The sequence below is a fragment of the Drosophila elegans genome, unplaced genomic scaffold (genome assembly GCF_018152505.1).
Source record: "Drosophila elegans isolate 14027-0461.03 unplaced genomic scaffold, ASM1815250v1 contig_149, whole genome shotgun sequence".
NCBI lineage: Eukaryota > Metazoa > Arthropoda > Insecta > Diptera > Drosophilidae > Drosophila > Drosophila elegans.
In genome coordinates, this window is record NW_024545513.1 from 24,246,969 (window position 1) to 24,269,146 (window position 22,178).

The 22,178-nt window shown below is 47.6% G+C and overlaps 5 protein-coding genes across 9 annotated transcripts; 3 read left to right on the plus strand and 2 right to left on the minus strand.

The window, feature by feature from the left end:
• Positions 1-727: 727 nt before the first annotated feature.
• LOC108134860 (pyridoxal phosphate phosphatase PHOSPHO2) lies at positions 728-1,613 on the plus strand. Its single transcript, XM_017255344.2, has one exon. It carries the CDS (start codon positions 734-736, stop codon positions 1,532-1,534), a length of 801 nt encoding a protein of 266 aa, XP_017110833.1. The 5' UTR covers positions 728-733; the 3' UTR covers positions 1,535-1,613.
• On the minus strand, positions 1,563-14,830 carry LOC108134858 (supporter of activation of yellow protein). Of its 3 annotated transcripts, XM_017255340.1 has the most exons (12): positions 14,221-14,830; positions 10,354-12,769; positions 9,160-10,288; positions 8,804-9,093; positions 6,777-6,883; positions 6,558-6,713; positions 6,047-6,496; positions 5,697-5,972; positions 5,320-5,629; positions 4,671-4,881; positions 4,423-4,611; positions 1,563-3,754 (listed from the first exon to the last, which is right to left on the minus strand). In XM_017255340.1, the coding sequence occupies exons 2-12, from the start codon at positions 12,736-12,738 to the stop codon at positions 2,994-2,996; spliced, it is 6,264 nt and encodes a 2,087-aa protein (XP_017110829.1). In that variant the 5' UTR covers positions 12,739-12,769; positions 14,221-14,830; the 3' UTR covers positions 1,563-2,993. The 3 variants fall into 3 exon arrangements, with proteins under 3 accessions (XP_017110829.1, XP_041566798.1, XP_041566797.1); XM_041710864.1 differs by having other exon boundaries at positions 8,804-10,288; positions 14,632-14,830; XM_041710863.1 differs by having other exon boundaries at positions 8,804-10,288.
• A 1,169-nt stretch (positions 14,831-15,999) lies between these two features.
• Positions 16,000-17,686, plus strand: LOC108134886 (CCR4-NOT transcription complex subunit 9). The gene is made up of 5 exons (XM_017255387.2): positions 16,000-16,356; positions 16,420-16,794; positions 16,868-17,062; positions 17,122-17,213; positions 17,274-17,686. Exons 1-5 carry the CDS (start codon positions 16,273-16,275, stop codon positions 17,440-17,442), a joined length of 915 nt encoding a protein of 304 aa, XP_017110876.1. The 5' UTR covers positions 16,000-16,272; the 3' UTR covers positions 17,443-17,686.
• Positions 17,687-18,248: 562 nt separating this feature from the next.
• On the minus strand, positions 18,249-20,121 carry LOC108134885 (pyridoxal phosphate phosphatase PHOSPHO2). 3 transcript variants are annotated; one of them, XR_005977697.1, is made up of 3 exons: positions 19,080-20,121; positions 18,470-18,520; positions 18,249-18,414 (listed from the first exon to the last, which is right to left on the minus strand). XR_005977697.1 is itself a non-coding variant. In XM_041709671.1 (2 exons), the coding sequence occupies exon 1, from the start codon at positions 20,005-20,007 to the stop codon at positions 19,084-19,086; it is 924 nt and encodes a 307-aa protein (XP_041565605.1). In that variant the 5' UTR covers positions 20,008-20,121; the 3' UTR covers positions 18,249-18,520; positions 19,080-19,083. The 3 variants fall into 3 exon arrangements, 1 of the variants encoding a protein (XP_041565605.1); XR_005977696.1 differs by having other exon boundaries at positions 18,470-20,120; XM_041709671.1 differs by having other exon boundaries at positions 18,249-18,520.
• A 966-nt stretch (positions 20,122-21,087) lies between these two features.
• Positions 21,088-22,154, plus strand: LOC108134887 (protein transport protein Sec61 gamma-2 subunit). The gene is made up of 2 exons (XM_017255388.2): positions 21,088-21,178; positions 21,599-22,154. Exon 2 carries the CDS (start codon positions 21,627-21,629, stop codon positions 21,831-21,833), a length of 207 nt encoding a protein of 68 aa, XP_017110877.1. The 5' UTR covers positions 21,088-21,178; positions 21,599-21,626; the 3' UTR covers positions 21,834-22,154.
• The last annotated feature ends 24 nt before the right edge of the window (positions 22,155-22,178 follow it).

Sequence of the window (22,178 nt, forward strand, 5' to 3'; positions counted from 1 at the left end):
GCTTAAGCGAACAGGGCATTGTCCTCGATGGATACACCCAATACAAATATTTTAATTGTAAATTGTAAAACTAACATATCTGAGAAAGTAACTTTGGATTCAAGTTAGACGGCAAAATGCACTTTTTGTAGACATAAGAAATAATCAAAGCAAAGAGCATTGATTCCTTTCCAGATGGCAAAATACCACTGACAAATCGAGTTGAGATAAGATGTTGTTTCATTTTATATAGTTAGCCAAACCATTTGCCGATATTGTAAAATTATACACGTACGTACATATGTACATTTGTTGGAAATCATGATAAAACCAAATCAATTTTGCTGTTTCATATGCATTTGCATAGCTTTTTGCATGTTACCGACACACAAACAAAACACACACCCAAACTATAAATGTATTTTCGATATTTTAAACTTTTTGGAAAGTGTTTTACGCAAAACTAAAGAAAGAAACCAAATATTTTCAATGACAATATCTAAATTTACGCGATAAATGTTGTAGTAAAGAGCCTCATGTCCAAGGATTTCGAACCAAAACAGAACAGTATCAAGATTCGAGGTGACACTCAATGTACATAGGTAGTATCCTCGGACATTTCGGCATCACACCTTATCGATATTGATGTGCTTTGTTGACCTATACATATATACATAGTATATACTGTATGTGCTGTATGTAAATGAGTGTGCATTGATATTAAAATCAAAATTGTTTGTTTTCCATACCAAAAATGTTTGCTATTTCGAGGCGCCTTCACCTTCACCACCTTCACCGCCTTTCGGCTTTCCGTTTCCCCTTGCGGCCATGTAGCCATTCGTCTGGACCTGGACCCCGCATCCTGGCCGCCATGGACTTTGACAAGACCATCGTGCAGCAGGACTCGTATCTGGCGGTGAGCCAACTGCTGCCCAGCCAGCAACGCCAGCAACTGCAGGAGCTAATACCCAAGTCCGGCTGGCTGGAGTTCATGGCCCGTGTGCTGCAGCTGCTCCACGCCGAGCACAAGGTGAACTCCGCATCGGTGGGAAGGCTGGTGCGTCGTCTGCCAGCGGTCCCGGGAATGCTGCGCGTGGTGCGACTGCTGGCCAAGCACCCCCAGGTCGATCTGTGCATCGTCAGCGATGCCAACTCCTTCTTCATCGGCGAGTGGCTGCGGGAGTACGACATCGAGGACCTCTTCACCGGCGTCTTCACCAATCCCGCCTGCCTGCAGTCCAGCGGCGAGGTGCTGGTGCTGCCCTTCGAGGAGCAGGCCCACTGCGCGCTCTGTCCCGCCAATCTCTGCAAGGGGGCCGTGCTGGAGGAGCTCATCTGCGGCGGCCAGTACGAGCGGGTGGTCTACGTGGGCGACAGCTGCAACGATCTGTGCGCCATGCGGCGCCTGCGGCGGTGCGATGTGGCCTGCATCCGGCGCGGATACGAGCTGTACGGAAAGCTGGGTGCCCACGGACGCGATCTCTCGTGCGCCGTGCTCACATGGCGCGATGGCCACGAGCTGGAGGAGCTCCTGCTGCCCAAAATCGTGGCGTAGAGCAGCTAGAGTTTGTGGTAAGGCCAGGTTATTAATGCTGCTGTTTTATTCGACTTAAAAATAAATCTTTTAGTATGTATACATAAGAATAATTTCACTTAATAAGGACTTAAGCAGTAAATTCCATGGAAAAGTAGATTCACGGGTTCTCTGTTGCCCGAGTAATGTCCACTTTTTTGTTAAGTAGACCGAAAACTTATAGCCTAACCTATTCATTTATCATCGTTCGCTATTGCTGCTGCGGCGGTATCAGAACTGTTTCTGTTTCTAATCTGCTTCTGTTTCTATATCTGCTTCTGTTTCTAATCTGCTTGTTTATGCCTAATCATATTTCACACATCAATCTGTATCTTTGCCTTCCCTATACTCGCCTGCCAAAATTATATATCTGTTCTTGTGCTTTTATCTTATAGTTACAGGTAATTGGTAATATATATCATTTGTTTGCGTGTGGGTTTAGGTTCGATTGTTGGGTGTTGTAGTGTTAGCATAAATTACATTTATAATACATTCTTAGCCGTACAATTACAGAGTTGAGTTTCGCCACCTTCGCATTCTGATCAAACGAAGAACATTGTGGGCGAAACTGAACGAAAAAAAACAAGCAGCTAACGCACACAAAGACACTACTTAGATTGTGCTTAACTACTTACATGGACTACAGGGCTTACTTCTTATAAATACATACATATGTATACATGATCAAAAAATTCGGCGCGTAAGACATTTAAAATCAAAATAGGTGTGTGTGTGTGTGTATATATAGATAGATACATATATAGTATATAGATACAGTGGGGTTTAGACATAGAGGGGGACTGAGAAATAGACACTATTTCCATTTAAAAGTAAACAGCAAGACGAAACAGCTAGGACTACAAATGGGGACAACGACAAGTACGTGGACCAAGACGATTACACACGGTCACGTCACGATTGAACTAAAATGCGTCAAATGTCAAATGAATTCTCTAGAAACATAATGAAATTGTGACTTAGTGCTAGGCCTTTAAACTTTGAACGTAATAGAAAACTTAAGCATAACGTGGTCTACTCGGTGATTGCTGTGATTGTTGTCATGTGTGTATGTTGTGTTGTGTTGCGTTGTGTTGCGCTGTGTTTTGTTGTGTTTATGTGGTTTGGGGATTGTGTTTAACATTAGCAAAGTTAAGTAACATAACTATAATAGGAATATTCATATATGTATGTATAAAACAATCGCAATACGATGTGTACTGACAGTAAAAAATAAGTATAGTTTGTAAAAAAAAAATTCTTAAATAGTTTCCTCTCCAATCTGGTTCTATCTATTCTTGTGTAGCATTGATTAATACTATGCATCTGTGTGTTTCTGGGATGGCGGCCACGCTAGTGGCTTCTGCAGGAGGAGGAGTGGCGCGTCCGGCGCTAACTATAAGTCCGTTAGAGTGCGCTTGGCACAATAACGTATGACCCCCACTCAGGCAACAACCGGCGGCGGAGCTATGCCAATCGGCGTGGGCGTGGGTGTGGGCGAGGGCGTGGCAGTTGGTGCTCCTGTTGATGCCGCTGTTGCCGTAACAGTTGTCGTCGTCGTCGCCGTCGACGTCACTGCATCCTCGGAAACCCCGTTCCCATTTCCATTTCCATTGCCGTTCCCGTTTCCGCTGAAGCTGCTGCTGCACTGCATCGTTGTGATATTGACCGCAGCATTCGTCGGCTGCCGCCTACTCGTCGTCGTGCCCGCAATGGTTGTGGCCGCCGCCACCGTTGCCTCCAGAACAGGTGGCAGAGATGCCGCCACGGGCATGGCTGCCTTTGGACTCAGTGCCGCCGCAGGGGCAAGAGCAGCCGCCTGACCTCCATTCGTGGCCGGGCTGGGGCTCGGTATCGAACTGGCATCCGTGCTCGTCGTGGACATGATATCCGTCGCGGAGGGCACAGCCACAGTCGCAGCCACAGCCACAGCTGCCACTGAAGTCGCCGGCTGCCGCTTGGCGGGCTTGGTCCGCGCACAGGGTACACAGAACATGGCGGCGTGCTCGCGCAGCTTGGTCAAGTGGTCGAGGCGGTACTCGTGCACCCATTTCAGACGTTTGCTGCGCGGCAAAGCCTTTGACCGCTCCCCATTGGGCGAGGGCCCTCCCGCTGACTGGGTTACGCCGGCCATTTGGGGCAGTCCCTCCGGTCGAGTGGCTCCGCATCGCATGCACACACAGCAGCGTTCACAGCTCCAGCGTCCTGAAAAAGGTTTTAAAAGAGTGTCTTGGTTAGCTCAGCTCAACAGTATTATATCGTAAGTTTTTCAAGCGAAATGGTTACAACAATAATTGAGTTCCCCAAGGAATCCAAAATATACACCAACATCTTAACACGCATACAACTATTGAAACATTTTAATAAATAATAAAAAAAAAAATGTAAAAAATACACACAGTCATCTAGTACTTAAAGTTTATATGTTAGTTTTAGTTTAAGATATTCTAACTAACAGAAGAAGCCACTAAAACCTTATAATATAAAACTGCTCGACTAAACTATTGAAATAAAAATATTTTAAATAAATATTATTAGAAAATGCGAGCTTAAGACCTCTATCAGCTAAATAAATAAATAGATATCATAAATACCACCAAGTCTTGTATGCAACACAAACAAATCAATCTTATTATAAACAGGCTAGGATTAGGACATGGAACCCTCATAAATGGTAACTACTTGACAAAACTAAAAATTAAATAGTTAATAATCATCTATTACTATTATACTTTATAATCAAGCCAATGGCAAACACCACCAGGGAAATAAATGTGTTTAAATTAAAAATGTATGCAAACATCTAGACCTCCTTTTGCCTTTTGGATTCCACTTTTACTTCTGTTCTGTGTTCTAGGCCCTACACTACTTACCATCTGGCACCGTCCTCAGACCCAGGCAGTAGATGTGGTAGCCTCGGTCGCACTGCTCGCAGTAGAGCATCTTCCCCGGCCGCTGACTACTCCGGCACTTGATGCAGCACTTGCAACCGGCGCACTGCCAGTTGTAGTTTCGCACACGACCCACCATTCGCTGGGGCATCTCAATGCAGCTAGGATGGACTGCAAGAGCAAAGAGGCGATAAGTTGGAGGCTGAAGTGACAAATGGCGGGTAACTTACCTCGCCTCCGGCAACTGTAGCAGCGGATAAAGGCCTCCGGCATGTCCCTGGCATTGCGGTGCTGGCTGCGCAGGCAGACGCCACAGTTGGACAGCCTGGTCGACGGCGCAGACTCGTTTCCATCCTCGTCCTCGCTGCCAGCTCCACTCGAGGCACCCGTCGAGCTGCAGCAGCTCGAGCTGCTGCTGAAGTCGCTTTCATCGCCGCTGTCCTGAAATTGAAAGAGAGTGTGTAAATAACACTGGGAACTAAGGCCAACAGACTTCAGGACAAATCTGTGCAGCAAATGTCAACATAATACAAATGTGTCCGTTAAAAGGCTAACATTATAAATCTATTCTAGTGCAACATAAGTTTCTAAATCCTTAAAAGATCGAGTCTCTTAGCTGCTTCAGGAAATGAATTAGTTAAGACCAAAAAAAAAAAAAAAATGTACAACACCTTGTTTTCAATACAATTCTTAAATCTTCGCTGGTAAAAAACTTAGTTCACCGCTAATAAATTAATTGTTTAGAAAGTTTCGATGAAATTAATTTTCCTAGGCTGTAAAGCTTCATTTCAAGACCATTCGCGGACCAAAAGAATATGTTTCAGAAAGTCCCAAAGGTAGTCTGACCTGACCAAACCGCAATGTTGTCGCTCAACTCACCGTATCACTGCTGCTACCGTTGCCGCTGGACGCGGATGAAAGCGACAGGGCGGAGGAAACGCTCGAGTTGCTGGCCGTGCGCACCTTGTCCGTCTGCTGGCGTGTCGATCTTCTGCTTCGTCGAACGGGCGCCGCCACCGTTTGGTGTTTGCTTGCAGCCTGCTCTTGATCTAGCTCCTGATCCTTGCTGACGGAGGTGGCGGACATTTTGACTTCTTCACTGCCAGTAACTTCGACATCGCGCTGAAGCAGCTGCGTTTCCAGCGAATCGGTTGGCGGCTTGTCCAGCGCAGTGTCCAACGGATACGCTCTGCAGGAAGGGACGAGAATTGTTAGGAGAAGAGTGCAAGTGATGGCCCAACAACTAAAGGACTTACCGAAGCTCGGCGGGCTCAAAGTGGCGATAGGCCAAGGAGAACTGATCCGGCACCACTGCCAGTGGAAAGGCGTAGTCTGAGTGCCGGAAGGCCTCGTCGTAGACGCGGGGCGGCAAAAGAGTGGGCGGGGCGGGCATATTTTCCGCTTCTGCCGCTGCACGCACCACACTCGCAATGGAGCGCTGTAGGCGGGTGGAGGTGGGCGCCGTCCTCTGCAGCGGCTGATTCATTGTAAACGTCTGCAGATCCAAGCAAGCCAAACGCTCATCCTTCCGGCTGCATGGAGAGAAGTGAAAAGACAGTCATTAGAGATGTTGCCTCTACCAAAACACTGCTAGATTCCAACTCACGTCTTGTTGAAATAGACGTTCCACTTGCTGGCCGAGAGCATGGCACGGTCACGGGCTTGCAGACCGCGTCCGGCACCAACTGTAAGTCCCAGCGCCTTCTGCTTAGCCTCGATCTCGCGCAAGTGCTTCTGGCGAATGTACTCCTTGTACTCCTCATACTTGTCGTAGAAGTCCGCGTACATGATGTCCAAGATGTCGGAGGCCCACACAGCGGTGATGCCCAGATCGCACATCTTCTCGCTGACCAGTCCCTTCTCCTGCAGCCAGTTCCGCTCCTCCATGTCGACGGCACGGCGTGGCAGATCCGGGTACTTGCGCTTGAAGCTGGTGATGCCCAGGTAGAGGGCAACCTGCTCCTGGATCATAAAGGTGTCGCGGTTCTTCGAAGGACAACAGCCTTTGGGCGGCGGCCAGTCGTACTCCGCGATGCTGGAGGCGCTGTAGTCCGAGCTGCAATTTGTTGTAGAGTTAATAAACTGATTGGTTGGGCTATATGGGATGATGCACTTACTCTTCGGCTACGCAAATTTCCATCTTCTTTTTCTTTGGACGTTTTAACGCAGAACCCAGAATAACATCGACGGACTGACCCTGGTTCGAGTCGAGCAGGCTTATATTGCTCATCATGGACGACTGTGACTCCTCGTTGTTGAGGAAGTCGGGTTGCCTGAGTGGGGGAGAGGAAATTCTGAATTCCGATGCTAAAGGCACTGCCGAATGAAAGACTTACTTCTGCGGAGTTAGCGGGGGTTCCATCAGGCTGATCATAGACATCGACTGACTGCTGTTGCTTAGATCTGCACTCATACGCGTGTCCTCCTCAAACACTTGCGGCGACTACAAAATATACAAGATAATACAAAATATGACAAGCTGTCTATAAAATAGAGCAATAAAATATATGTAGACACCTTAGCATGAACTTTTAAAACCAGGGTAAATCGCACGTAAACACCTGAACAATTTTGATTTTTACTTAAACTAATAGATCCTTAAATCGTTTATGACCATTTATGTACATGCTATTAATTAAATTCAGTCCATCGCATAGTTGTATTCATATTTATGAATATGGAGCTTTAAGTCGAATAGTCCAGTAATAATGATCGATAACATAATTTATAGGGTCCTGATTGTGTCTTGTTTAATAATGCACTACAAGCGTATTTTCCAAATTAAAAACCCCTTAAAATATAAATATGGGAAACACGCCAAACTCTAAATAATAATAAGAGGATGTTTTTATACATATGTATGTATGTAAATAATTATCCATTTATCCATTGTTTCCCTTTGCACATGTCAAGACGTGCAAAAGGAAAACCACCTAGCGGAGTTGCCAGCTCCCAACAAAATGCACATACACAGCATCGCTGAGAGAGCAAAAAGAAGAGAGCGATAGAGCAATAGAGAGCGGCGTCAGCGACTGCAACAGCAGCAGCAGGTGTGGTGAAGGTGGACTACCGCCAGCGAACACAGACACACATATAGATGTGCGCGTTTGTGTGCGATTGGCGAGAGCCAAACAAAAACTTCAGCTGATTAAAATCGCAGGTCAAGCCAACAACAATCTCAGCGACTGCGCTGCTCAGTTCGCAGCTGCTTCTTTTTCTGCTCCCCCTTTAACGTCCCCCCTTCCCCGGGATCATCCGGTACTGCAGCAGCGGCTCATCTTGTTGTTGCTTTTGCACTTACACTAGGCCGTTGGCAATGAATTCACTACATGGCGCGCGCCTTTGTTTTTAATTACGACACGTTAGCCCTCGGTGTATGTGTATGGGTATGTGGGCAAATTTACGTAACGAAACATAAACAAGAAAGCAATGTAATGCAAATTATAAACGCCAGTACAAGCCCCAACTGTACTGACCATCTTCAACACGATGCCCCACATTTGTGACATCGAGAAGAACTGGCGACTGACTATCTCGTCCCACTCCACTGTCTCTCGTTCCCTTATCTCGCCCATGCGAATAACGGGTTATCGTGGTTTCTAGTTATAGCACTCGTAATTTAGGACTAACAAAAATTTTCCGGATTACATCTTTCGACCTTTACTATTTTAATGTATTGCATGTATGCCTTTTGGGTCTTAATGCTCATTGAGCATTGCTCATACACTCTTTTTTTTTTTTTTTTTTTATACAAAGCCCGTCAATTCGCCGGTCTCCCTAAAACTCTCGCTAGTGTTCGTCGGTTCGTTGTCGGTTATGTTCTTTCAACGGCAGATATCGCTTTTGTTTACTTAAGAAAAACCAATATTCCGGCTCAAATGGTACCAGTAAATACGGGTAAGAATGACCTCCCAAGTATTTGATGCTTTTGGAACAATTCAACAATCAACATCCATCAACATATTTTTGGGTAAAGAGTGTCATAAACAAAAAAAAAATGTATCTCAATATTCATTTGGGTATAAATATATTATTTTTTTCCTTTAAAGAAAATATAGGTCTTTTTGAACTATCCATTGGATTTTCTTAGAATTAATAACAAGTGTTTTGATTGGCCCTTAATGAATTCGTTGAAATAAAAAAACATTTTCGGAGAATCGAAACGAAAACTTGATATTCTTAGAATCAATAACAAGTAATCTGATTGGCCCTTAATTGATTTGTTAATTGTAATAATATCGATATCCATTCCCAGATAATTCCCTGGAAATGAATGCTCACTGAAACCAATAGCGATCATATTTATATGACCATATATTACTCTTTGGTAGGTTGCAATCCTTAAAGCGGAAGCCTCACTTACCGGACTAAACAAGCCTTTAAGTCTCTCGGGATCGGGCGTGTGCTTCAGGCCGCCCACGCAGCGAGGTCGACTCATGGCGATGGCCTTGGCCACAGCGCTAGCTCCACGGCTCATCCGTGGCGCCCGAGGCTGCGTGGCCGGGGTCGTGGAGCCGATGCCTCCGCTGCCAGCTCGATCTGCTGAAGAAGAGCCTCTGTTGCTGTTGCGTCCTCCTCTGGATCCCCGGCCACGACCACGTCCCCGGGTGGGAGTCGCCATCGTGAGCATCGGCAACGTTGTGGCGGATTCGTCTGGGAACAGTTTATTGTGTTCATTAGAACAATAAACAATAAACAATTTTATCACTTTTTTCTTACCTCCGGAGTTGTCCAGTGCGCTGTTATAGTTATCTTCATCGTGTGAGTCTGGTTGACTGCCGCCGGCACTGCCACCGCTGATGCTGGAGGGGCGCGGTGAACGGAGCTGTTGGGTGGCCATGATCGAGGAGAAATCATTCGGCTGAAAGATGACGTCGGGCAGCGGGTCCGACGAAGACAGGATCGTCGTGGGCGGCAGCATCGAGCTGCTGCCACTGCCACCGATCACCTGCTGGTTGGCGGCGGCGCCGGAAGAGGTCGACGAACTGGACGAGCACATGGTTAGGTCGATCTGTGCGGACAGGGCGAAGGTCATGCTGCTGCTATTGTTATTGTTATTGGACTCGGCCTCGAGGCTACCGAATTGAGCCATCGTCGGCGGCGGCAGCTGTTGCTGGCTCTGCTGGACACTGGCCTTGCTCTGGCGCTTCCGTGTGGACTTGGGCGTGGGCTGCAGGTTGGGATTGTGGGTCGTGGTGCGTCGCGTGGCCCTCAGCTGGCGGTGGTCGCGACTCTTGGGCGTCTCCAATGCGCCGGCAAGCTCATCGTCCACCCTAGCCTTTTGCTCGCCCACTGACGAACCCTTTGGCGTCATGTCCGCCTGCTCCGGTCCCACGCTAACCATGTCGATGGCCAGTCGCTTGCGCAGCAGTTGAACGCGTCGCGATTTAACAGCACTGTTGGTCTCCTCCGGTGGAGTACCGGTACCGGGCTTGGGAGTAACGGCGGAAATAGCCTCGCTTGTGCTCTGGTTCTGGATCCGTTTGGGCCGTCCCCGTTTCTTTCCCGTGCCCGCAGGCGTGGCTACGGGCGGTAGTTGAGGGGGCGGCTGTTCCAGCGGATCCTGAGCCTTCGGCTCCTCCGCCTCGGCACCAGAAGACAAGGCTCCGTTCTGATCCGGCGTAGAAATCGTCTGCTGCTGCTGTTGTTGGGTGGGTGGAAACAGAGCATCCTCCGGGTCCGTATTGAGAATCCGCTCGTGCTTTTGCTTTCGCGAGCGATGCGACGGCGGCAGCGCCTGCACCGATTCACCGGGACTGGCATTGCACTTTCGGGCGGGTTCGTGGCAATTCTGCGTCTGCTGGTCGTTCTCGTCGTTGTCCAGACGTCTCTGTTTGCTGGGAGGGATCTGCGAAGGGCAAAGCAACATCAATATAAAGATAAATACCGCAAAACGCAGAGTGCAAGACTTACGCCACAACTGGGAGATTCGTTGCCCTGGCTGTTGGTGCGCTTCAAGTGGTTCTCGTTGTTGTTGTCCAACTCCTGCTCCTCCATATGTGGCTCCTTGTGGTTAATTTGATGATGGTTATTGAGCAACGGGGGCGGCTGATCGTCGTCCAAGTACTCGGCCCGTGGGCTGCCATCAGGAGTGTCCAGAATCTCAATGGACTCGATTATGGGCGGGGCGGAATTGGCGGAGACCAGCGGTCCAACGATAGCCTCGATCTCTGGCGCAACCACAGATGCGCCACCGCTACCTCCACCGACACCGCCACCACCGTTGGCCATAAGGCGCTCCGTCAACTGCGGATACTTGCTGGATTTGCTCTTGGGCGTGGCCGTAGCGAAGCTCTTGGCCGGCGCCGTCAGCTGGCTAAGCAAGATATTCGAATTGGGCGAGGACGGGGCGCCGCCAGCACCTCCCGTACCCGTTTCACCCGTTGCGGTCGTGAAGCCACCCGACGCAACTTGCGCCCGCAGGCACTCGAGGAGCAGGTTGTTCGGCGTAATGCGCCCCGTGAAGTTGTTGGTGGCCACATGGGCAGGCGAGGAGCCCGGCGACGGGGAGGAGGTGAGGTCCACCATGTCCACCACGTTGTGCTGCGGCTGGGCAGGCTTACCGACCTTGTTCGCAGCGCTGGCAATGCCATTGCTGGCGGCCAGGGGCGGTAGGTTGTGGAACATTTTGGGGTCGTGCTCCTTGGACAGCGAATCGTCTATCACCATGTCGTCCGAGTTGCGGCGACCCTCGTCCGACAGCGATGCTGCCACGGCCGGATCTGCGTCCGGGTCGGAGAAGCCGCAGAACTCCTGGCTGCTGCTGTTCGACTCGCCGCCATTCGTCATGGGAGCGGGCGTGGGCGTGGGATTGGGTGTTGGGGTGGGTGTGGGTGCGGGTTTCGGGACTGCCAACTTAGAGGCCGCCGATGGCACCTTCTCCTCGAGCACCGCACGCACCTTGTGTTTGGGCGAGCACAGGTTCTTGATGGTCAGCTTGGGCAGGGGCTGCAGCTGTTCCAGCTTGGACGCCGGATCGTCCTCGAGCAGATCAATGGACTTGGTCTTGATCGTGAGCTTGGGGATGCTCTGGGCGTTGTTCAGATCGTGCGTCATGATGACCGTGTGCACATGCTCCTGACCGCCGCCACCGCCGCCCGTCTTGATGGTTAACTTTGGTATCTGCTGCTGCTGGTGCGGATGCGGATGCTCCTCGCTGCTGCTGATGCAGCTGCTGCCGGCCAGTGTTGTCTTTATCATCAGCTTGGGCACCGTCTGCATCTCCGCCAGAGAGCTCGACGATGACGATGAGGAGGAGGACGATGCAGACGAAGACGAGGCGGAGGCGGGCGAGAGACTGGATAGATGGGCATCGTTCTTGGCGGGCATTGTTGATTGGGCGCCACCACTCACTGCCGACGAGCACGATCCGGAGTTGGAGGACCCGGAGGCAGCTGGGTTCTCGGGCAACTTGATGGTCAGCTTGGGCACCACGCTGCCCACGCGCCTCTCATTGGCGGCTCGGATGGTCAGCTTTGGCACTATGTGCGGGGTGTTACGCAGGTGTTGGCCGAGCGTGCTTACCACCTCGTCCTCTGCGCACGACGAGGAGCAGGAGGAGGCGTCCGCGTCGAAGGCGTCCTGCGGCTTGGCCAAGGCTCCTTCCCCACCGCCGCCACCGCAAGGCAGCTGGATGCGCAATGGCTCCACCCGCCTCTCGTCGCCACCCGACTGAGATTCATTTGGGTTTGAGTTCGGATTGGCGGCGTGCTTGGAGAGCTTCAGGATGATCTTGTGTCCGTCCCGCTCCTCGCCCTCAACCTCGAGCGCCGTGGCAGCCATGGCTCCACCTGCTGTTCCTGCTGCTGCTTGTCCGGATGCGGATGCGGATGCTGATGCGGATGCTGCGCTGACCGATGCAGATGCTCCAGTTGTGCTTGGGGCATCGTCGCACGGCGTCGGCGGTGGCTGCGTCGGCGGAGGCGACGCTGTGGTGCTGGTTATATGGCCAGGCTGGTTGTGCTGGCGCTGCAGGGCCTCTTCCCGCTGCTGCTGTGGCTCCTGCTCTTGCTCCCGCTCCCGATCCTGATCCCGATCCCGATCGGCATTCAGCTGTTGATCCCGATCCCGCTGGGCTGGCGACGACGTGGAGCTAACGCGCTGCTCCTCCTCGCTCGTGCTGCTGGCTGCCACTGACTTTGGGTTAGAGTTGCTGGCGGTGGAGTTGGGCTGGAGGCGACCTGCTGCTCCGGCTGATCCTGCTGTGGACGTGGCGGCTGCCGATTCTACCGCTGTTCCCGATTCCGATCCTGATGACGATGTCGCTGCTACCATCTGCTGCTGACGTAAATCATTCATTTCTATATTCGATTGTCCAGTGGCCGGCAGCCTGCAAGGATAAGCGGAATTTCTGTTCAGAAGCGGAGTATGATTATGATTCTTATGATTAGCTTCAAGTTCTGATAACAGAGCTTTTCAACCTGCATCAAAATTTACTTCTATTCATTTGAGTGAAATCCCTCTTTTATATATTTATTTATGTTGCTTTATTTCGTGTTAACTCGGAAAATGTATCTGATATAAGTACGACGCACATTTTCCCTTTTTTCTTGGAAGTCAAGATATTGACTCTATTACAAGGTTATGCCTGAATACGGATTGAATTTAACAGATTAAACAAAAATTGTAATCCTATTTGTTTGAAGGATTACCTTATGTATGTTTTATATTAAATAGAAGACTTTTATTTATCCTTTCTGTTAATTTTATCCAAATCTTTTCTTGTGACACCAGAACTTTTGCTTCTACGAGAAATAAAGTTATGATCATATTTCATTTGACAGAATCCCCCAGACTAGATTATATAGAATGTACACCTACTATTGAGTACATATTGGTGCAAGTTTCAATTGCCTGGGGAGGGCGAAATTGAAACATTAGTCCCAATTGCAGATGCCGATACAAATGTAATGTATATATTACATGTACATCGTCAAAAGAATCCTAGCGAAATTCGTCTATGTCTACACATGTTTTTGTGTAATTTCCGACCCAAGGGACGGATTTTGTTTAGATTGAGAGGAGACAAAATAAAAGGGGAACGACCTACACATATACACTTGCACATTCGACACACGCACACACACGCTTTGGAGCTCGATGAAAGAAAATTGGAAGAAAGCCGGACAAAGTTAGAGATCTAATTTTAGCACATGTCCAAATTATTACTCCGTAATTGCATCCAAGGGAAGCGCAGATTAAGGCGGTCACCCAGATTCCAGGGAAGAATCTCCTCGGCCCCGAGAAAAACTATCGCTCGAAATTGCCGCGAAAACTCCGAGCGGAATAACAACAACACTTAATAAATAATAAGCGCTGCAAACATGCGCACACAGCTGTCGATTGGGGAGAAAGATGAGGACGAAGCGGAATGGCGGAGAGCGCAAAAGAGAGCGAAGCAGCGGGAATAGGCAAATGCTGAGAAAGCCGCGCCGCCACGAATTATGGCCCGTTTTCTGGTGTGTGTTGGCAACACTGTCGCGCACGGTTCGGAATCCACCACGCTGGCTTGCGAACCCACCATAGCAGTCGCCGCTGCATGGAGAAAACACACACACACACAAGTGCAGGGGCTATGTATGTATTTAACTGACCAAATGCAAGCGCATCAGCAGTATTATTACATTCACACGATTTTGTGGGCCCCAAAAGCTTCGAGCGCAACATGAATGTCAACTAACTAACGAAGACGACGACGACGCCGAAACCCTGACCCAACCACCAACAGCAACAACAACAATAACGGGATAAGAAGCAGCGGCAAGCAAACGACAAACTCACCATGCGGCAAAGTCGTCGCTCAGAGTCAGACAAAAGAAGATGGAGTAGAAGAGCGCCTGCTTTGGGTTTGCGTGCACAATTCGCGATTCGAGCTCATATTTCTTATTTCTCTGCTTTGGCTGCGACTGCAACAGCAAATGCACTTTGATTGCGCTGTGTCTTTATGCGTTCTGTGGCGTTGGTCGAGGAATAAAACACATTTTTCGAATCGAATCGAAGCACTGGCACACGCACACACTCGCAGCGCCACGGCACACACAAACACAACACACACACAACAGAACGGACACAGACACAGACCGTTGTCCCACTTTCCGTGTATTGGTTTCGTTTCGTACGTTTCGTACACTTTTCCACGCACTTTTAACGATTCGGTACAGCAGAGGGACAACGCATTTAACGCTCGCAAACCTCAAAAAAATATCCTCCACTTGGGCAACGGCAAACGCACGCACGATTCATACGCAGACTGGTTCGGCGCGCGTCGAAGTCGAACGTTCTTATGCATTCATTATTAAATGGTATGCTCTGCTTCGCCTGTCTGCTTATGTTTTTTTCTTTTCGATTCCGAGGTACGGTACTCGTCACGACGAATGAAAATCAGTGTGACCGCCGCCGTGCTGCTAACTAATACCACTGGCTCCGAGAAAACCACTAAAAAAAACACGGATGCCAAAGCATACTAGCGATGCCACGAACCAGGTGGGAAACCTGGATGCAATTACTTGCAGTTGGGCAAAACATGTTTGCTAGCAAAAAGTTTTAGACCATCGATAGCTCATTAAAAACAGTATAATTTGGTTGGAGGCAACGCTAGCTTGGAGACTATTTATTTTTGTTCTGAACCAAGAACTAAAAAAAAAGATATAAGTTTTGCATTACACTTTCATATATGAATTACAGTTAAATTCAAATATTCTTTAAATAAAAAACCACCATGAATTTGTTGTTATATACTGCGGTGGTGTATTTTAAATTAATGATTTTGTAGTCTGATCACCAATTTTTTTTGTAGTTCCCCAAAAGTCAAAAAGGAAGAAACATCGATATAAGTGGTTATAGTCATGTGTAGGTAATACCTATATACGCATGAAAAAAAACGTTTTTTTCAAAAGCTTAATGCAACAACTCAGTAAACAATTTTTCAATTGTCATCAAACCCGAAGGCGACTTCGCATACGTTTCCCATTCATAATAATGCAGATTGTATGTGCCAGTTGAGATGTAACCATATACTTGTACCTAGGTACAATTTTAGCCTTTTTAGGTTCTGAAATATTTGTATTTATTTTTGTTTTTAAATTAGCATGATACCACTAAGTAAACTTTTGTATTATTTTCGCAAATATGCAAATAAAAATAGCATAGTTTCACTACAACTTGAAGAAAAGTTAATTCCAATGCTGGATATAATTATGTTCATTTTTTTTACAACCGAACTTAGCTGCCAGAGCGTATCATAATATAATCCATTCTCCAAATTACTGGAGGAATATCAAACATTCGAAATCCATTTCGATTGACAGTTATTGCCGCTGGGCACATTTTTCTGTTAGCTATTCAATTTTGAAAAGTTTTTGCCAGTGTGACCAATAAGTTTAAAACAACCTATTGGCACTTATGCGTAAACATGTGTTTAATTTATTGCCAGTTATGTTTTTTGGTTAATGACAATTTATTTGGAGTATAGCTAATCATAAAACTTAAAAATTTTTGGCCAACACAACATAAGCTCTTCAGCAGCAAAGCGGTATTTTCAGTGTGTTTTGTATCTGGCCACACTGTTTGGCACACACAACATCTGCATCTCAAAAAGTGTTATTTTGTCCTCCTTGTTTTTCTTTTTATGCAGAACCCCAATCGAATAAGTGTCAACGATAAACTGCATCCGAATCCAATTTTCAAGCCGAAACTTTTGCAGACCTTGGTTGCGTGCAGCGGAAAACCGCCGGAGTTTTAGTTAAACAAGAAACAACGAAGGACGCAAAAGTCCGGCGAAAGTTCAGAGCCACATATTTGTATTTGCAAGCTTCCAAAAGTCAAAGCCTCGTGATGAGTGCGCAGCCTAGTCCGCTGATGAATCCCCAGCAGCAGCAGCAACAGCAACAGCAGCAGCAGCAGAGCGAACAGGAGAAGGTAAGCCAGTGCACAATTCGGTGTAGCCCTTGCTGACTGCTCCATTTCCCAATTCTACACCAGGTGTACCAATGGATCAACGAGCTGGCCCATCCGGACACCCGGGAGACCGCCCTGCTGGAGCTGAGCAAGAAGCGGGAGACCGACCTGGCCCCCATGCTGTGGAACAGCTTCGGCACCGCCTGCGCCCTGCTGCAGGAGATAGTCAACATATATCCCTCGATAACGCCGCCCACACTGACGGCACACCAGTCGAACCGCGTGTGCAACGCCCTGGCCCTGCTGCAGTGCGTCGCCTCGCATCCGGAGACGCGCACGGCCTTCCTGCAGGCGCAGATACCACTTTACTTGTACCCCTTCCTCTCGACCACTTCCAAGACCAGGCCCTTTGAGTATCTGCGTCTCACCAGTCTCGGCGTCATTGGAGCACTGGTCAAGGTGGGTGTATTGACTGTAGACTGTAGACTGCGCTAAATGTGTTCCGACTAATGTTCCGACTCATTCCCCGCAGACCGACGAACAGGAGGTGATCACCTTTCTGCTGACCACCGAGATCGTGCCCCTCTGCCTCAGCATCATGGACAGCGGTTCGGAGCTGAGCAAGACCGTGGCCACCTTCATCATCCAGAAGATACTGCTCGACGAATCTGGGCTGTCGTACATTTGCCAGACCTACGAACGCTTCTCGCACGTGGCCATCACCTTGGTAGGTGTTTGCTTTGCTGACACCCTCAACGTTTTACTGAGCGCCTCCTCCAATTTCAGGGTAAAATGGTCATCCAGCTGTCGAAGGACCCCTGTGCCCGTCTGCTCAAGCATGTGGTGCGCTGCTATCTACGCCTCTCGGACAACACTCGGTACGTTGGTTGATGACCGCTTAATGCTTGCCCTGTAAACGTAACCATATTCCCTTTTAGCGCTCGCAAAGCGCTGGGCCAGTGTCTGCCCGACCAACTGCGAGACGGCACATTTGCGCTGTGCCTGCAGGACGACAAGTCCACCAAGCAGTGGCTGCAAATGCTACTCAAAAACCTGGAGCTGGGCGCCACCCCGCAACAGATCGGAATGTCGCCGCTGGGTTCCTAGAAAGTATTTCGAGTATTGCTTAGGCCTTAGGCATCTGCGAGGCCTCGGCATCCCCACGATCTGCAAGCCCCATCGATGAGTGAGCCAGCCAGCCCCGTCTCGACCGAATATAATTAATAAGCTTGCACGAGATTGCCTGAGTTTAGCCTAAGCAGAGCTGTAATATAACTATACATATATACCGTAAAGTAATGTTTAAAGTAAGATCGTCACTGATAGCAAATAAAGAACCTCATGCAGACGACGCACCGTTTATGTTTATCACGTATTATAAGTTCCAGCCGAAGCTGGCAACGAAGACATGGACAAGTAGCCGAGCCCTAATTTCAATAAAAATTATATTTACAATGAATTCTCATTTCTCTATTTTTTTAATACATTTATAGAATAGCTGATTTTAAGTTATATGTGCATATACATATATTCTTTTTGTTTTCTTTGTCTATGTAAATTGAACATTCCTCGAATGAAACCAATTTATATGTATATAATAAACAAATATTTACAAATTATTTACAATTAAATTAACTATTTTTAAATCCATTAAATGGGATTTCCCCAAAAAATCAATATTTGAGCAATAAACTGCCGCTCCCTTTAATCTTAAAACAATTTATTTAATACCTCGCGAATTTTGAGGTGTAAACAAACTTGTTTAAATGCGCAAAAAGCAGAAAGCACCTCCTTTCCTTCTTGCTCTTGCTGACGCACCATACACCGGCTTCGAGTGCCATCCTTTTCTAGTTGGTGCCGGAATGCACTGATCACACCTCACCCCACCGAAAACCCAATGAAATACAAGCGAGTGCAGTAACGGCAAAACACACATTCAAATGCATATAATATGGACACTCATATACAGCTTGCGATAATTTCAATTACAACAAGATACAATATACACACACATGGAATAAACATTAACAGCCGCAGCCCAAAATTGACCCCTTGAACTGGCGCACCTTCTCACAGGCTCTGAAATTGTACTGTTTTAGACACGTGTTTTGCAGGTTTAAGTCCTGCCACATACATAGGTCCACTTAGCATACTTAGCATAGACGGTGCAATAAAAAGGGGGGAGCTTTAAACGATAAAACAGACCAGACCATATGGATGAAACAACGATGATGGGATGGGGATGCGGATGCGGATAGGTATGGCTATGGGGATGCGGATTCAAGGCCTACACGAGTTGCAGTCGACATCGTAAAACCGTATATTTAAAATGATGTATTTCGATTTTTTTCTGCGCTCTTACAAATCTTGATTTACCAATTTGGATATACTTGCTCGATCTTTCTAAAATCCCTTGCCCTAAAGAACTAGCGTTCTTGATTCGCTGAAGAATTCAGTCATAACACTACAAGGTATATAAGTTCTATTGATCTTGCTGGTTTCACTTGATCTTCTCCTAAAGAATTTGCGTTCTTATTTCGTTGAGAAATTCATTTTTAACTTTGCGTGACTAAAGTTACAAAGTATGTATATTAGCGCATTTAGGTCCTTCTTGTTCTGAAGAATTCCCGATTGACTTCCAAGGCAAAAGTGAGAAATGAGTTTGGCTATGTGGTTCGTACGGTTCTAGGATGCCAGTCAAAGCAACTACATACTCGTCTAGGCCTCCAAATGCGGATACATGCCTCCTTAGTTCGGTGACTTGGTCGGTCCGGCGACCGCCGAGGCCCGCCGGGCCGTCACCTCCGGAGCGTCGACTTTGGTGTCCGGATCCCCGCCACCAACCGCATCCCGATCACTTGAGACCTGCGGGGTCTGCAGCTGCGGCAGGGCCAGCATCTGGTCCATCAGGTCGAAGCCGCTCTTCCACACCAGCAGCTGGGCGCGCAGCTTCAACTTGCTGCGGTTGCGCAGCAGGTGCTTCTCCATGGCGAATCCTTTGCGGGCGCAGGCAAAGTCGCAGGCCCGCTGGCGCAGCACGGGGCAGATGTCGTTGTTGCCGTCGCCCACATAGAAGACGTGGTCGTAGCGGATGCTGCGCCGCAGGTCCTGCTCGATGACGAAGTGCTCGAGGACGCGGCCCTTGCACAGATTGCTGGCGCTCAGCTTGCAGTCCGTCTGCTGGTGATGGGGGCGGACCATCAGCTGCCCGGAGGCGTCGAATTCCGCCGGATTGGTGAAGACGGCCACGAAGCAGTCGGCCAGGTTGTGCGCCCGCAGCCACTCCTCGATGAAGACGCTGTTCGAGTCGCTAATGATGATCAGGTCGTAGTGCAGCCGCTTGGCCAGGTGCTTGATGAGCCGCACGAACCCCGGCACCTCGGGAATGCCGCGAATGGTGTCCCGGATGCGCGCCTCCGGCACCTGTTGCTCGTGCAGCAGGCGAAACACCTCGGCCATGTACTCCGTCCAGCAGTCGTTCTCCACGAGCTCGTTGGCCCGGGCGCTGGTCACCTCCGTGGGCAGCAGGTCGCGCACCACGGTGTCCGTGTTCTGCGAAACGATCGTGTGGTCGAAGTCGAAGGCCGCCAGGCGACGGCGCTGCTGCTTCTTCAGTTTGCAGCTGGCCACGGCCTCGGCCACCGCGGCGGAGGACTGCTGCTTCGAGGACATTTGGTGTGGGCGCAGCTCCGAGCGAGTTCAGTTCCAGTTCGAGTTCGAGTTCGAGGACATCGCGATGCTCCGGGGATGCGTGTGAGTGTGACCGTAGCTCGCTCAGCTCACGTACGCTGGAATCAGTGCTGCCGTGCTGCTGAGCTGCCCCATGAGACAGATTCGTGGGGCTACAAATTAAAATAAATAAATTATGAAAAAAAGCTATAGCTAACTGATTAAAGCATACAAAAAACAATAGGCTTTAAAATCATAATAACTAAACAATTCAAAATATATAATATCTGTTTTTCAACAAACTAAATTAAGAGCTACAACTCATGTTTTGTATGTTAAAGGTGTTAATATACGACTCTAAAAGTTATATTTTATTATACATATAAAGTTTATTATACATATAAAACAGATACAAGATATATTTAAAAAAGCAATTCACACGACTTTCGTTACATTATACTTATTATCCAATTCACTTAAATTTATAGCCTTGCTTGAATATTTAATTTGGACCTAAACATATGATAGATTTACGGCTTTTAAATTTTAATAAGCTATTCAATTTTCAAGTATGGATAGATCTAGCCTGAAATATGCTAAGCTGGCAACACTAGCTGGAATGAAACGGAAAATTAATACCAAAAGAATCCAATTGGCATTTCAAGTATACCGTTAAGTATGGAATACATTCAAAGGCCGAACCGAGAGTAGTTTTGCATATACCATGTAAAGTGGAGTAAGAAAGCTCGAAAATCGAATTGGTAAATTAGTAGTATTCAGTGTTTTCACTCAAAGCTCTTAGTTGTTCATAGAAACCTTCTTAATAGAAAACAATACATCATCATTGAGACCGGTTAAGTCGCCAAATAGCTATATTATAATATATAGATTTTAATGAATTTCAAATATACCGTTACATGTCAAAAAGGGAAAGAAATACATTCAAAGGCTGAAGCGGGAAAACCCTTTGCAAGCGACATGTAAAATGACTTGAATCCGGAAAAATTCAAATCTGGCTATAAAAAAGACAAGTTCTGCAGCCCTGCGAGTGACAGCTTGGCTGCAATGCAACCCTAACGTTTGACACTTTGACGTGGACACGAACAACAAACGAACAGACACGGCAGCAAACGATTCTAGCTCATTTAAGTGGAAATTTTCGATCAAAGCGGAGGTGTGTGTGTTTTTTTTTCAGCTCTTACTGCTCAAGTGTAATTTGTCAATTAAAATACCAAGTGAATGAACAAAGACCTCAAGTCCAACAACCAGCAGAGGTTTAATTTCCTTCTGCTAATTGTAGATTTTCGGCTTTGCACTTTGTACATTTCCACTGCTCTTTTATAGTTTATCTGGGCAGTTAGTTTAGTCTACCTATTAATGCTTACAATTGTATTAGCTGGGAGAATAAAGGAAAAACAGAGTGGAGTAACTGCTATTTCGGTGAATGGCGCCACCGGATTTCACCTGTGACGTCGCCGTCTGTTTGCCACGTCACAGCTTAAGTTGCTGTGAAAGTGCCCCACTGCCGATTGCAGATTGCCGATTGCCGATCACTGATCCCCACTTTCCCCTCTCTCTCTCTCTCTCTTTGCAGAACCCGAACCCAGCAAATTTCACAAGACATGGACAAGGTTGTTAAATTCGCCGAGCCAGGACGCGTCTTCGCCAAGGACTCGATCCGTCTGGTCAAGCGCTGCACCAAGCCCGACCGCAAGGAGTTCCAGAAGATCGCCATCGCCACCGCCATCGGCTTCTGCATCATGGGCTTCATCGGCTTCTTCGTCAAGCTGATACACATCCCCATCAACAACATCATCGTGGGATCCTAAGTCCAAGGAACCTGGCGACTGCAGATTCAAATCATCCATTCTAGCATATTTCAGATAAATTTTTTCGTTTAGTAAACATGCATTATATAGATAGAGAGAAACTATGTGCATTCAGCGAATGTCTTGATTACAAAATTTTCATACATGTGAAAACGTATTGTAAATTTTCAAAATTCCATTAATAACTCTTTGTTGAGGTGCATGAACAAGTTAGTTATTAAGATCCAATTGTAAAAATGATGAACCATACACGTTTCCATAGCATTTGTTGGGGGCTTGTAGACCCGTTAATAAATGTCAAATCGATTTTCCAAATAAAAATGTCATTCTTTTAACTAGGGGTTT